At 41.0% G+C, this 15,978-nt stretch overlaps 1 protein-coding gene across 1 annotated transcript in view; it reads right to left on the bottom strand.

Moving 5' to 3' along the window:
* LOC147111683 (neutral amino acid uniporter 4-like) overlaps positions 1–15,978 on the bottom strand; it is a 371,254-nt gene that overhangs the window by 157,999 nt on the left and 197,277 nt on the right. The window contains exon 11 of the mRNA XM_085998789.1: positions 9,628–9,797. Within this exon, the coding sequence (XP_085854915.1) occupies positions 9,628–9,797 (170 nt within the window). The remainder of the gene's footprint in view (positions 1–9,627; positions 9,798–15,978) is intronic.

The following is a 15,978-nucleotide window of genomic DNA, read 5'->3' as shown; positions in this document are numbered from 1 at the left end:
TCTCCGACTCCAGAGTGGGGGGTCCAATGGAAGTGGAGTTTAGGGGCTGAGAGCAAGCACACCAGGTCCTCCTGGCCCACATGGAGTGCTGTAAAGGCACTTACCTCTCCCCGAAGCTGTCTTCGCCTCGCTGCAGCTGCCGGATTTCCTGAGGCCTTGGAAACCCAGCAGCCCATAGTAAAACCTGCAAAGCAGGTTAAATCACAGGCTTCCAGCCTCATTAACGTATGTAAAATGCCAACCCGCCTTCTGGGAGCGGGTTGGCTGTCCACCCCTTGTTCCGCCTCAGTAAAACCCAGAAGTCGGCCAGTTGGAGCCGGCTTCCCGACGCACTCGGAATTTTTCCCCATTTAACCCCCCACTCGCAACCAATCCCACAGGCTCACCCATGTTAAAATTCCCCCCATATCCCTGCAATACTATACATCTAATTGGGTCACTTTGACCAGCACACATTCCTTATAACAGCTGTTAGAGATTAGAAAGAAAGACTTGCATTTATATAGTGCCTTTCACAACCTCAGGATGTCCCAAAGTGCTTTACAGCCAATGAAGTATAGTCACTGCTGTAATGTAGGAAACAGGGCAGCCAATTTGCACACAGAAAGCTCCCACAAACAACAATGTGATAATGAAATAAAGAAAGACTTGCATTTATATGGTGCTTTCATGACCACCGGACGCCCCAAAGCGCTTTACAGCCATGAAGAAATTTTTGAAGTGTAGTCACTGTTGTAAGGTCATAACCAGATAATCTATTTTAGTGATGTTGGTTGAGGGATAACTATTGGCCAGGACACCAGGGATAACTCCCCTGCTCTTCTTCGAAGTAGTGCCATGGGATCTTTTACGTTCACTTGAGCGCACAGTCAGGGCCTCGGCTTAACGTCTCATCCAAAAGACAGCACCTCCAACAGTGCAGCACTTCTTCAGTACTGCACTGGAGTGTCAGCCGAGATTTCTGTGCTCCAGTCTCTGGAGTGGGACTTGGATCCACAGCCCATGTGAACACCAATTGAGTAAAGACCATTCAATCTGAAGTGACAGTCTTGGGTCAGATGAGAAACCAGAACGTTATTCAACATCAAATTACCAAAAATTCTAAGAGGATCAATGCTGTTTAATCAATATATAAATACATAATATATTTAATCTCCATTAAATTATACAGGCATTTTTATTCAAGGCTTGGATTAAAATCTGTACCAAACAGTATTCAAAATTAATAACCAAAATGAAACATAGATTCTGAATTACTGGTGCACAAACTTGCAAAAGCCAAAAGCTATTAGTGTTACTGGAACTCAAGGAACTACAAATGACACGTACTACTGCAGCGCCCTCTAATGTCTACTTTTATGGAACTGAAGGGTATTGAAAGACTACATTCTCCCAGAGTTCAGAATGAAGCTGACAAGAAACTTAATTTACCAACTAAATAACTCCAACAAACAAGTTAATAAAACAAAATACAAACCTTATCTTTTCCACCTACTGCCCTGGACTCAAATAATTCTTACTATTGCTCACATTGAGCCAGTATCAACTGTTAAAGGCTAAGGAAGACTAAAATCAATATTGTTTCATGGAATAGTTTAGCTTACACATTTAAGAAAACATAAATAAAACCTGAATAAAAGCTGGTCTGCTAAAGGGATCAGTTAATAAGATCTCAAAAAAGGGACAAACTACACCAAGCATATTCTAAACACAGTGGAGATGATTTTTGTCTTCAGCTCAGTCTAATCTACTGTAAATGGTTTAAAACTAGTCAAAATCCTAACCAAAACATCAATGGATTGAATTTTCAAGGGTTTTTCGGATTTCCCATCATAACTTTGGTGGAGGTTCGGCAGAAACCCAAGAAATGGTGTAAACAACAGTTTAAGCCATTTATCCAGGATTTTCACCAATCATCTGCACAAGTTACGGCGGGAGATTGGGAGAACACCCATGGACATTCTACCACAAGTGATGATGCCACTCAACTTTTTAGTCTAAGCTCATTAACAGCAACAGGTGTAGTCTCTGGTAGCAGCTGTGAACTGGTACAATGTACAAACGCAGAGATTAGACAAGCATTTAGCAAAGGCAGAGTGTTAATGGGGGATTTCAACTTTCATATAGATTGGGATAAGCAGACTAGTTCATGTCAGAAAGGTAGTGAATTTCTTGAGTGTGTTCAGAATAGTTTGCTGCAACAATATGTCCGAGAAACAATAAGGGGGCAGGCCACATTAGATTTAGTAATTAGTAATGAGTAATGAGCCAGATTTAGTTAACAGCCTAACAGTCCATGAACATATATCTAATAGCAATTATAATATGATCGAGTTCAATGTGGTGTTTGAAAGAGAGAAACGCAAAACAGCTACTAAGATTCTAGATTTGGGCAAGACTGACTTCAACGCGATGAAAGAGAGACTGTTCACAGCAAATTGGAAAAATGTGCTAACGGGTAAAACAACAGAAGATAAGTGGGAGGTGTTCAAAAAAGAATTTAATGTGATACAGAACCAGTTTATACCCCTAAGGGGAAAGAGCTCTACTTGCTCAAGAAAACTGTCATGGACGACTAAAGAGGTAAGGGACAACAGGCTGAATATAGAAAGTTCAGAGGGGAAGTGGAAAAGAAAATAAATGGGGCAAAGAGAGAGTATGAGAATAGATTGACAGCTAACATAAAAGGGAATTCAAAAGTCTTCTATAGGCATATAAATAATAAACGGGTAGTAAGAGGAGGGGTGGGGCTGATTAGGGACCAAAAAGGAAACCTACGCATGGAGGCAGAGAGCATGGCTGAGGTACTAAATGAGTACTTTGCATCTGTCTTCGCCAAAGTCATAGTGAAAGAGGAGGCAGTGGATGAGATAAAAATTGATAAAGGAGGTACTAGAAAGGCTGTATGAACTTAAAGTTGATAAGTCACCAGGACCGGATGGGATACATCCAAGGATGCTGGGGGAGTTTAAGGAGGAAATCATGGAGGTACTCGCCATAATCTTCCAATCCTCCTTAGATACAGGGGTGATGCCAGAGGACTGGAGAAATGAAAGTGTTACACCCTTGTTCAAAAAAGGGTGCAAGGATAAACCCAACAACTACAGGCCAATCAGTTTAACCTCGGTAGTGGGGAAGTTTTTGGAAACGATAATCAGGGACAAAGTTAAAAGTCACATGGACAAGTGTGGATTAATTAAGGAAAGCCAGTACGGATCTGTGAAAGGCAAATCGTGTTCAACTAACTTGATCGAGTTTTTTGATGAGGTAACAGAGAGGGTTGATGAGGGCAATGCGGTTGATGTGGTGTATATGGACTTCCAAAAGGCGTTTGATAAAGTGCCACATAATAGGCTTGCCAGCAAAGTTGAAGCCCATGGAATAGGGACAGTGGCAGCATGGATACAAAATTGGCCAAGTGACAGGAAACAGAGTAGTGGTGAGTGGTTATTTTTCAGAATTATTCTCAGCCACCAGACCTTTTGCATAAATTAATTTGATATTGTTGAAACAAGATTTGCTTTGCCTGACCTCGCTTTGAATAATTGTTGTTTTTATTCATTTCACTCTATGTAAGTAAAACAGGACAGATCCTCGAAAAGGGATCCGTGTTTATTTTACAAAAAATATTCCTTGCCAGTTTAGCTTGAGTATTATAATATTATTATTTACAGTGGGAGTGATAAGTCATCAATTCAACTCAATATCCACACCGTTTAATATAAAATTTGATTGATGTCGGGCATCGGAGATTTCTGTTTCCCGATTGGCGCACCGCCCGTGATCCCAGGTACACTTACGCACACGATGTGCCCCTGGGATCCGTGGGCCACTACACTGCGCTCAACTCCGCAGCAAAACAATGCAAGTTTTCGAAGGGGGCCTCACACTAGGCAAGTGCAGATTTGTTTCAGAGGTTGGCGTACTCCATAGTTGCGCTGCCGACCACAATTTCAGGGCCAATATCAAATAGCAAAGTAACACATCTTGAACAAAATTCAAAATGCACAAGCTGCACTTACTTACAATAACAACTTGCATTTACACTACACCTAGAAAAATGTCAAGGCATTTCACACTGAAAACACACTGAGCCAAAGAAGGAATGCTTCAGAGAGAGAGCTCACCAAAAGTTTGATCAAAGAGGTGGGTTTTAAAGAGGGTCTTAAAAGAGAGGAAGATGGAGAGACAGGAATCTAGGGAAGGAATTCCAGAAATTCGGACATAGGCACGGTTGCAAACCATGGGGCAAAGAGAGAGGGGATGCACAAGAGGCCATAGTCAGAGGAATGAAGAGCTCGGGGCAGTTGGGGTAGTAGAGCTGGAGGAGCTTACAAAGATAGGGAGGGGTTTGGCCAGAGAGTTTTAAACACAAGGGTGAGAATTCTAAATTTGAAGCACTGGGAGGCCAGGAGCCAATATAGGTCAGTGAGAATGTTTGAGGGATGAGCAGAACATGTGAGACAGGATACAGGCAGCAGAGTTTAGAATGAGCTGAAGTTTACCAAGTGTGGAGATGGGAGGTCAGCCAGGAGATCATTGGAAGAGTCAAATACAGGAAACTTTGTGCTATCCGGCACCCATGGGACCGAGCTACTGCCGTTTTTTTTTAAAAGCTCCGGATAGACCAGCGTCAATGTTATCAGATAGGAGCTTTTCATCGCAGTATCTGACCACAAACACTGTTGCTCAGCAACAGCTTGTAAACACTCGGCCCGTGGCTTGGAAGCGTCTCTGAAGCTGTTGCTAAGATACAGAGACGGTTTCTAGAGCCTGCCGTGTCTGACCACAAACACTGTTGCTCAGCAACAGCTTGTAAACACTCGGCCCAGTAGCTTGGAAGCGTCTCTGAAGCTGTTGCTAAGCGACAAAGACGCTTTCCAGAGCCTGCCTGTGAAAAGCAGGAAAAAAACCTAACCAAAACGGCTGCTGATTTCTGCCGTTAGATCAAAGTTGACGGACATTCAACTTCCGGATAGCACAAAGTTTCCTGTATGTAGATGACACAGGCATGAAATAAGAGTTTCAGCATTACACGGGCTGAGATTGGGCGGAGGTCAGTGATGTTATGGAGGTGGAAAGTAGGCAGTCTTTGTTAACAAAGAGGATTATGGGATTTGGAAATTTAGCTCAGGTTTGAAAAGTGATTTAAACTCTTTGAAAGCAGCCCCTTAAAGAGAAAGATTTGCATTTCTATAGCGCCTTTCATAACCTCAGGACGTCCCAACATGCTTTACAGCCAATTAAGTACTTTTTAAGTGTAGTCACTGTTGTAAATTAGGAAAGGCAACAGCCAATTTGCACACAACAAGCTCCCACAAACAGCAATGTGATACTGACCAGGTTATCTGATTTGGTGATGTTGAGTGAGGGATAAATATTGGTCAAGACACTGGGGATAACTACCCTGCTCTTCTCCAAAATAGTGCCATGGAATCTTTTGGGTTCACCCGAGAGAGCAAATGGGGCCTCGGTTTAGCATCTCATCCGAAAGACAACACCTCCGACAGTGCAGCACTCCCTCAATCCTGCATTGGAGTGTCAGCCTAGATTTTTGTGCTCAAGTCTCTCGAGTGGGACTTGTACCCACAACCTTCTGACTCAGAGGCTAGAGTGTTACCCACTGAGCCATGGCTGACACTCAACCGTGATAAAATCTAATTTGCTTTGTTACTTGACAAATATTTGTAGAAATAAAAAATAGTTGAATCTTCAGATGAACAAGTTACAATGTGAGTGATACATAGATCTTACAAAAATAGAGACTGATATTGTGCAGCAGGCATAGTGTGCCTATGGAGGTTATTAGTACATACTGTAATAGCTGACTCTGTTTCTCAATCACCCAGTCCAAGAATAATAAAAAAGCTATCTGAAGATCTCACCACCTACATCATCTGGTATCTGCAGGGTCAAACTTCTCATTCTCACAAAATTAGACACAAAAGAGAAAGCCAAAATAAACATTTTGCCCCCTCACCTCCCACTTTTGATTCCTGGACTTTTGCACACATACAAGTATATAGGCCCACACACAGGTGTGATCACATCTACACAAAGCTTCCATTACAAACTTTATTTTGATTTTTTAAATATAATTCAGTAATAATATTTGGGCCTTACAAAGTTTCTTGCTTGAACATACAAACTAGTAAAGATGGCAGTAACTCTACTGTGGAGTGCTCAGTCAGTGGCTGCTTCCTACAGGCACTGAAACTAACTTAAGTATACTCAGGTGTACAGTTACTCTGCAGTGCTGGTACTGAACTGAAAGTGATGAAATGGAAGCCAGATGCTTTGAAAAAAATCAACTACTAAATACCACATAAAGAATCCTTTCCTGCTAAAGATATTAGCTATATCTATATAAGTAACAAAAGTCCTGTCTGAAAATTCTAAACAATGTTAAAAAGTCTCTGAGAAGGTTCACTTTCATTTGCTCGTCACTACTGATTTAAAATAATAGATTACTTAATTGTGCGCACACAGGCAATGACTATGCCACATCACCACTGTGGATGTTATTGTGAAAACAGTTTTACTGAGGAGTTGATATCAAGTAATTTAATTAAAAACAGTAAAATTACTGTTTGAAAATTAAGCCCAGAAACTTCAGACAATGGCAGAAGAAATGCTCATTGCTGTTCTACAAAGGGATTTATTTGAAATCAATTTCTGAATCTATAAGTATATGATCTACAAAACATGCTGTTCTAGGATGGTTGCCTGGAGTATGTCCTTTAATCTTTTAGGCTTTCGAGTTTGTTACAAATTTCAGATCTGCACTAGACATTCTCTCCGGTTCACCATCAGCAGTGTCTATCCTAAGTGGAGCCTGGGACCCTTCCGATCAGGAGTTTACCTTTACTGCCCCAATATCTAGACTTACGCTAGTATGACCTGGGGTCAGTAACAATGAAACTCATTACGTGAACTGGATACTGTAACCTCACATGCGCCACGACATGCACTTCTATCTCTCAAAAGGCAGGCTGATGAACACTCAAGTGTGTTGAGGTCAATTGTACACAAAATATAGGAATACGTGCTTTATTTCTATTAACTACAGATTAAATCATAAATTTAAAACATGAAAATGTAGCCAAGTACTGCAACAGAAAAGAAATGGACTGCAGGTGAGAATATATAACTTACCAGATTTTAAACCTCATTTGTATGAGTGCAGATTATTTCTTGATAAACCTACAATGATTATGTTAAAAACATCCTCCTTACAAATGCAACCACAGAGGAATGATGTGCAACACATCAACAGTTACTGTTCTTACCAACTGCTGCTTGCAAAACAAAACATGTCCTCCACATAATGTAGAAACAGTGTTCATCACAAATAATGTGACCACAGACTGCAATGATCAGTAACTGTACACCAATCATTATTGGCCTAGAAATTCGGGTCGGGGGCTTCCTGCAAGTGTAAGCCCCCGACCTGCACTTACCTTGTGTGCCAGCCATTGTGCTGTGGGCCCCCGTGGAATTCCGATCCTGGGCCTGCTCCAACTGCCAGCACGCAGTGCTTGCGTATCCCAGGGGTGCAGTTAGTTCGATGCGTCCCCTGGGATCACATGGGCCATGGAGAGCCAATCGGAGCAGGGAATGCCCATTCATAAGTTTGACAGGAAGAGCTGTCAAAACTTATAAATACTACGGGCCCCAAAACTTTAGTAAATCTTCAGATCACATTTTTTAAATAAACTATAAATTACATGAAATAACTATTTTAAACAATAATTTAAATTTTTGCAAAAAATTATTTTATTTTCTAACGGGGCTAAAAATAAACTTACCTTTCTTTAAAGTATTTAAAAATAATAAACTTGTGGAAAAAATGTTTCAATTTTAATTAATTCACCTTACCTTATGTGTGTAACTTCTGGAGACTTACCCTCCCGGGAAAACCTGCAAAAAAAACGGAAGTTCGATGCGCACACGCTGCCTCTCCTGCGCACGCGTTCGAACTCTGAACCCCTTCTTTCAGGGGAACGGAAGTGCCGGTTTATCACGCATGCGCAGTGCATGCAGAAAACCGGCACTTCCACTGGGCTTACGGGTGAGTACCCCATGCGTACTCACCCATAGAGACCTGAAGTTCTGGGCCATTATTTCAATGTAAAATGTCATTGCACATCAACAGATAGACAGCATTGCCTTTGGACTTCATCATGACAACTACTGCCAGCAAAATAAAACAAAGCTGAGGAGAAATTAAAATGGCAACTATGAAATCTGCTGACAAAAACAAACATTCACCTCCCTTTCACAGGCAGTGGCATAAAAAGGTGCTACTTTTAAAGATTTGTAAATCTGTACCCCAAGATTCCTTTGTGCCTCTACCCCATTTAGACTCTTATTTTCCAAAGAGTAGGTGGCCTCTTTATACCTCACACTTATCTATATTGAAATTAATGTAATTTATACGGCCATTCTGCAAGTTTGTTGCCGTCTTTTTGTATTTTATCGCAGTCCTCCTCAATAGTAACTATAGACCCTCCCACCCAATTTGGTGTCATCCGCAAATGTTTATATTGTACTTGCAATTTCCAAGTTCAAACATTTATGTAGATGGTGAACAACGGTGGTCCCAGCAAAAATCCTTATGGAACATCACTTCCCACCTTCTGCCAGTCTTTGTAACTACCTTTAACCCCCTACTCTCTGGTTTCTGTTTTTCACCCAGTTTGCTATCCATTCTGCTACTTATCACCCATTAGTGTGATCAATCCCTTATCATTTATCTCAATCCATATGGATTCGGTTTCTATCTTATTAGTTATGAATTTTTTTCTACTGCATTTATGTTATCTCTAATTAGTACAGCTACCCCACATCTCCCTTCTTCCTTCCCTGTCCTTTCCAAGTACATTATATATCCTGCAATAGTTAACTGCCAATCCTGTTCTTTATGCAGCCATGTTTCAGTTATCCCGACATCTGGTTCCTCTCTACGAATTATTGCCTCCAGTTGCACTGTTTTGTTCCCAGTTTATCATTTTAACTGATGTAATACTCAGAGTAATTTGCGATCCCATGCTGCTAATGTCAAGCCATGTTCAATGGGAGCGCAGACAGAAGGCTACAACACTGTAGTCTCGATTCCGCGACCCACAGTCCTTATGAATTCAGCTCCCCACCAGGAGCTTGGAATTAACCCAATAATTTTAAAAAGACCTTTATATATTTTACTAGCCCAAATAATAAAATCTATATGTGGAAAAAAAGAGATCTAATGGATATGAGTCACTAAAATCTACATTAGTCTTCAGCTCTTAAACAATGGGCATATCACACAGAAGCTCGACATCTGCAATTTCAAGGAAGTCAAAGTTACAGAGAAACTGTTAAACTGACTTTTGCAGGCACAAACTTTTTGGGAAAGGCCAACACGCCATTACACTGTCAATTCAAATAAATTCTCAGTAGGCCAACAAAAAAGGAATTTTTGTGATGTTCTTAATGAATTTCTGTGTTCCTAATAAAAAAGACTGTGAAATAAGATGTTTGGAAACAATGTTCATCCAACTACAGTATAACATTTCAGGTTCTTGCAAGCACAAGAGACATGAAGGTTTTCTTTTTAAATCATGGAATTGCTTTGAATCTACTCACAGGTTAGACAAACAAGGAGGGTTCGGACAACAAGATCACAAAGTAGCTTCCATCTCTGATGTATTCGTGCAGAAATAGCTGGAAGAATGATCTCTGCTGGTACGTAATACTGGATTGTGTAAGTCACCAAGATTCCAAAGGAGTAAAGGATTTTCACCAGCTGGTATAGCCTAGAGGAAGAAATTAATGGCATGTCACAAGGGTACAACAGGTCTGTGATGCTATTAGAGTGCAACAAGATCCTGGCTGTTTTGTTGTTGCTGTTGCCAATTTGTAACAAGAAATCAAACCATGAAAGAAATAAAGTGCAAGAAAGCAGTTTCAATACAATCATGAATCTAATTAATCATCTCGCTTTTCTCCCCACCCCAAAACCAATTAATCATTTGTATCAAAGTTATTTTTCTTTCTTTTCCAAAAACAATCCTTTTATAAGTATTTGTTTTGTTTTACAGTGCTAACACAAAAATACTCTCCTTTTTCTTCCCTTCTCACCATCTCCTCTCCTGAAGGCATTGACCATTTGCTGAAGTTCAATTCAAAGGTGCTGTGTACCACACACTCTCCAATACCCCACCTCATCGTTCTTCATGTCAGAGTCTTGACAGGGTGGCTTAGCAAGCTAGTCCTGCACAAAGGCCAAGTCAGATTGCTACACAATCTCCAGCATTCCAGCAAAGGTCACAGTGTAGCGATCAGCAGGAGGAACCCTGGTAATTTTTCTCATCCAAGGGTGCCGAGGCCAACTGTAGCAACCCTATTGATATCCTGGGGAGATCAGCTAATTCAACACAGAATAAGGATCAAACCAGGGTTTTTCCTGGTTTGTGTCATTCAGCAACTCACTGTTTTGTAGTAACAGGGGCTACAATTGGCAATAAAGCGCTTTGGGACATCCTGAGGTCATGAAAGGCTCCATATGAATGCAAGCTCTTTCTTTCCTAACTTAGCTATTGAGAGAGCCCATTTTGAGCCAACATTGACAACATTAAACTTTATACTTTTTAAAGAGCTGGATACAACAGACATCGAAGGGTCAAATATAGTATTTTTTTGTCTGTAATTGCCATAGCTTTCTGTTCTTCGGCTCTGATACCCGAGCACTGGAGGATTGTCCTACTTAAACTGAATTAAATTGCTGCTGTAAGCTATTGAAACAGTACTACATGAACATGGGTAAAACATTTATTTTTATTCATAAAGGAACATAAAACTTGCCCAATTTTCTTAAAACCCCTATTTGCTTTTTGGGAATTAATTATTTTTCTTCAAGTTGTAAAACTTCTTTCATCCAGTAACAGCAGGTAATCGCTAGAAGGAAGAGATTTTGAAAAAATTTCTGAGAGAAAAAAGAGCCGCTTTTAAAGGGAAAGTGTTACGGACCTCACATGGGTATGTACAATATACTAAACTATGACAACTAAATTAAGAACATTTGTCAGGCGTGATAATTTTCTTAAATAATCTGTTAAGTGGAATAGTAGAGGTAAAAACAGCAGGGACATTCAATATGCAGCCTTATATTATAGCAAATGTTTGACAGCGTATTCACAGTGCAGTTGCAAACTGGGACCGAATCACTCCCAAGTTTGCTTCATGTTGGAAGAGCCAATTCGTACTGATCTGAGCTTTAGCAGTTTGAATCAGTTAGAGCTTGCAACATCATGCTGCAATGGTTATAGTGGAACACCTACATTTGAATTAATTGCATTTTTACTATGCATGTTATTTATACTATTGATTTTGTTAGAATTAGAACTGGCTTTTTTTTTAAATACCAAATCTGTTCTGTAAGGGAACAATGAAGTGATTAAACAGCCCTTTTGAATTTAACTTTTTGATCCTGATGTCGGTGTCCTGTTTGGCTATTCATTATCTCTCCTTCCTTTTCTGAATCCAAACTACAGAAGACCACATTTATACAGTGGTCTGCAATCTACATCAGGTCCCAACAGGTGCTGGACAAACTGCTTTGCCACAACACTGACATTGGTGTGTGAATGAACCCTTAGTTACTAAAGGAATGAGGTTTGATGCAACAAAGGGCATTTTCTCATCCTTGACTTTTCTTAAGTTTCAAACATTTTAAGGAACAAAATAGAAAAAATATAAGATGGGAAAAGTAGCAATGAAAACGATATGCAGAAGAAGAACACGATTGGAGTGAAGGAATAAGGGAACAGGAAGCCAACCAAAGGATTGAATTAGACCTGATCCAGACCATCTGGATTTTGTTATACTATAGAAACATTATTCAGAAACTTGAGGTATTGGCAGCTTATTTCTGTAGATTCTCCACTTTGTGCTGACAGTCTATTATTGTCAGATGATTGCTGTTCAGTTTGAGCCAATCCACTTAGCTGCTACTAAATTTTGCATGTAGGATTTTACACATTTAATGCAATTAGACAAGGTAGTAAATTTTTCAAAAATTGTTGATTTTTAATAAACACCAATATTTTAAAGCAGAAGTCACATGTATGACAACAGAAACAACTCTGTGTATTTTACACTTCTCTGCCTCTTGGTAGACCTAAAATCCCAATAATTGGTGCTACACTCCATAGAAGGATCAATCATGATTAATTTTCTTTAAACCATTAATTCTGAAATTTGTAGTTAGTTCTCATTGTCCAGTAACTTTACATATTGCTCCCTAACAGATTCAAAACAAAGTACTGAGTCATAAGCATTTCATAACTCCCAAAATGCAGTCATGCATAATACTGTAAGTTCTTATATTTTCCAAAGTAGATGCTAACCTTCAGTAGAAATCCAAATGACAAAATATGAAACAAAACATCAAAACTATTATTGCTCAACAGAGAGAAGCAGCAAAAATGATTTTTTTTTAAAAACTAATTGTATAATAAACTCTTAATTTCACTTGCAACACTGGAAACATGTCCATGATTTTTTTTGGCTAATCAAAGAACTAAACTCATGATTAAATTCATAAATAAAAACAGAACACACTTCTGTAATGAGAAGATGAGCACGTTTTAGGTGCAAATGCTTCATCAGAACTGGAAAGCTTTTTAGTTCTGATGAATGGTCCATACACAAAATATTAATCTGTCTTTTCAGTAGAGATCTGGAGATCGTGGAAACTCTGGTAGTTTGGTTGCCTACTTAAATCCCAGAGACAGGGTCATTACCATAATAAAGGTAGAAGAGGTCAGGTCAGTAACAAAGCAACAGTGTGCCCAGCCCACTCGGAGTGACACCTGTTGCGCCAAGACGGGGAGTCACAAACCAGTCAGGCAGAAGATCCAAGGTACTTTTTCTTGATCATCTTCTACTCCCAAGTTGGCAGGCCCACAAACAAACAGCAATGGATACCTCTGGAAACGTGACAGGCATACCCCTACCAACTGTAAACAAGGGGTACAGGACATGGGCAAATGTAGTACCTCCCCCACGGGAATGTCATTGCTGCTCTGAACGGGTAGAGACCCACAGAGCCAGGTTGCGCCCCAACTTCCAAGTGGTCACCACTATCCGCACTTCCTCCCACAGAAAGAAACTGAAGTTCTAGGCACCTTAGTCCGAGATATAAAATTGTGAGAAGGCATACACATCCATTAGCTCTTGTTTTGAGATTTTAAATGCTGGCACTTTGCTACTAGGAAATAATGGCCCAGATATTCCGATCCCTACGGGTGGGTACGCACTGTGTACCCCCCCCGTAGGGACATCGGAAATGCCAGTTTCAGGCATGTGCTGAAAACCGGCATTTCCGAATGGTCAAGATCCTCTGGCTGCCCTGGAGAAGGGCCTCTGCAGGTGGATAGTTCTGCTTTTTGGACACCCTCCGCCCACAGAAAACCCTTACAATTCTTACGCCTGGCAAAAGCAGGCGTCAGGCCTGCTTTAACCAGGGTAAGAGTTCAAAAAAGTTCTTAAAAAATAAAAAATTTTCACTGATTTAAAATACTTTTTAAAAAAAAGGTAAGTTTATTTTTAGCCCCGTAAAAAAACTAATTATTTTTTTCAAGAAATTAAATTTTTGTTTAAAAGACTTATTGTAATTTCAAGTCATTTTAAAAATGTGATTTTTTTTTTTAATTTATTAAAGTTTTACTATGTTTTTGGGGTGATCTCCATTCATATATTTGACAGGTCTTGCTGTCAAATGTATGATGGGAGATTCCCTTCTGTGATTGGCTCCCCATGGCCCACGTGATCCCAAGGACACTGCGAACTACATGCGCCCCGGGATACGTGGGCCCTGCACACTTCAAGTTTGGTGAATCCCAGAATCGGAAGTGTGCACGTCCCGGGAGCCCTCAGGTAAGGGCGTAGATTTTTCCAGATCACAGGCCTCCGCCCATGGGGGGCCTGCAATTGGAAAATACGGGCCATTGTTCATACCTGGCTAAGGGCCAATTTGCAGAAGTAGTTTCAAGCAGTATGTGCGAGGAATTATTCCTTTTACCATTTTCTATTATTATTTTCCTATTATCTATTCAACCAATATGTATACAATCTCATTAATGTGGTCTTGAAACTGGCACAAAAACCACTTTGTAATTGCATCCCATGAATCTCTTCTCAGCAACATCACTATCTCTCATAAAGGGTGATAAAGGGTTTTGACCCGAAACGTCGACTCTAATTTCTCTCCATGGATGTTGCCTGGCCTGCTGAGTTTTTCCAGCATTTTCTGTTCTTATTTCACTATCTCTCACTTGCTCAGTCTCAATGTTGTGCCCAATCACAGTCCCTCAACAACTGCTTAAATGGAATATTCAATCTCTTGAAAACATAAGTCTCCACTGAACTCAGCTATCTCATTTCTCACAAATTAAACACAATTACTTAGGAACACATATCTTTTGTTCAATGTTCCAGCAATGGTACTAGGCAGAGTTGGGCTGTTTACCCATACTACTTAAAGATCAGAACTGTTCTATAATTAGCATTATACTTAGTTGTCATCCAAATCAATAGATCATGGTGGGGAGCCATCTGCATGGAGATTTGAAAGCTGTAGGAGGAGTGTGCTGCACAGATAGAAACTCTAAATGAAGCATTTCATTAAGAGGAAGTAGGCTTTGCACTGAATCGCCTAGCTAGTAGTAAAACGGGGGGCAGGGTCCGATGGCGGGAAGGAGTCCAGCGGCAAAGAAGAAGGTAGCTTGGTGGGCTGGGAGGAAGCACTCCTGCTCTTCCTGGCCCACAAGCAGTGCTATAAGGGCACTTACTTTCTCCCTGAAGCAATGCCAAACCCCTTTGTTATCTATCTTCTCGCCTTTGTCTCCTCTGCCTTCCAAACTCATTTACTAATTTTCTGCCTTCCATTTCCAGCTTTGCTTCTCTCCCTTCTGAATCTACGCTCAGGTTCCCATCCCCCTGCCAAGATAGTTTAAACCCTCCCCAACAGCACTAGCAAACCTCCCCACAAGGACATTCGTCCCAGCCCTATTGAGGTGCAACCCATCTGGCTTGTATCAGTGATATCCTTTACCCTGGCACCAGGGAGGCAACATCCCATCCTGGAGTCATGTCTGCGGCCACAGAAACGCCTGTCCGCTCCCTTAACTATTGAACCCCTATCACTATTGCTTTACTGACCTTCCTCCTGCCCCACGCCGCCGCCCCCCCCTCCCCAACCCACTCACCCCTACAGCTGAGTCACTCATGGTGCCATGGACTTGGTTCTTGCTGTACTCACCAGAGGAATCATCGCCCTCACCAGTATTCAGAACTGTATACTGGTTAGATAGCGAGATGCACTCAGGGGACTTCTGCACCACCTGTCTGGACCTCCTTGTATGTTTGGCGGTCACCCATTCTCTCTCTGCCTGCAAACCCTTAAGCTGCGGGGTTGACCACCTCCTGAAACGTGCTATCCATGTAGCTCTCTGCCTCATGAATGCACTGCAGAGACGCCAGCTGCTGCTCAAGCTCCTCCAGCTGACTACATTTCCTGCACATGTGGTTGTCCAGAACATGAGCAGCATCCTGGACTTCCCATATGGCACAGGATGTGCATTTGACGGGATTGAGGTGCCCTACCATACCTCTATTTATTAGGCTACTACCTAAACTTCTTAGTTTAATCCACTGCCCTAACTTAGATAGAAAAAAGACAAAATTAAGTTACTCAAGTTTAACAAGAACCACCGAGATACCAAACAAAGAACCTAAATGTTAAATATCTAGATATTTAACCTAGAGTCCTCGGGTTCTGTGGCTCCACTCCTCCTTTTGAGTTGGGCGTGAGAAACAGCCTTCCTCCTCCCCACCAAATTCCTACTATCCCCAAATTATTCTACTCTGCTTGCAATCCACTCCGATTGTGATTCACCCGCTCTGTCTCCAAGTTCTGTGCTTAAGCACAGAGCA

Source organism: Somniosus microcephalus, chromosome 10 (assembly GCF_052327205.1).
Source record: "Somniosus microcephalus isolate GS21.2 chromosome 10, FLI_Smic_1.0, whole genome shotgun sequence".
Taxonomy (NCBI): domain Eukaryota; kingdom Metazoa; phylum Chordata; class Chondrichthyes; order Squaliformes; family Somniosidae; genus Somniosus; species Somniosus microcephalus.
This window is presented reverse-complemented; position numbering and strand designations above follow the sequence as displayed.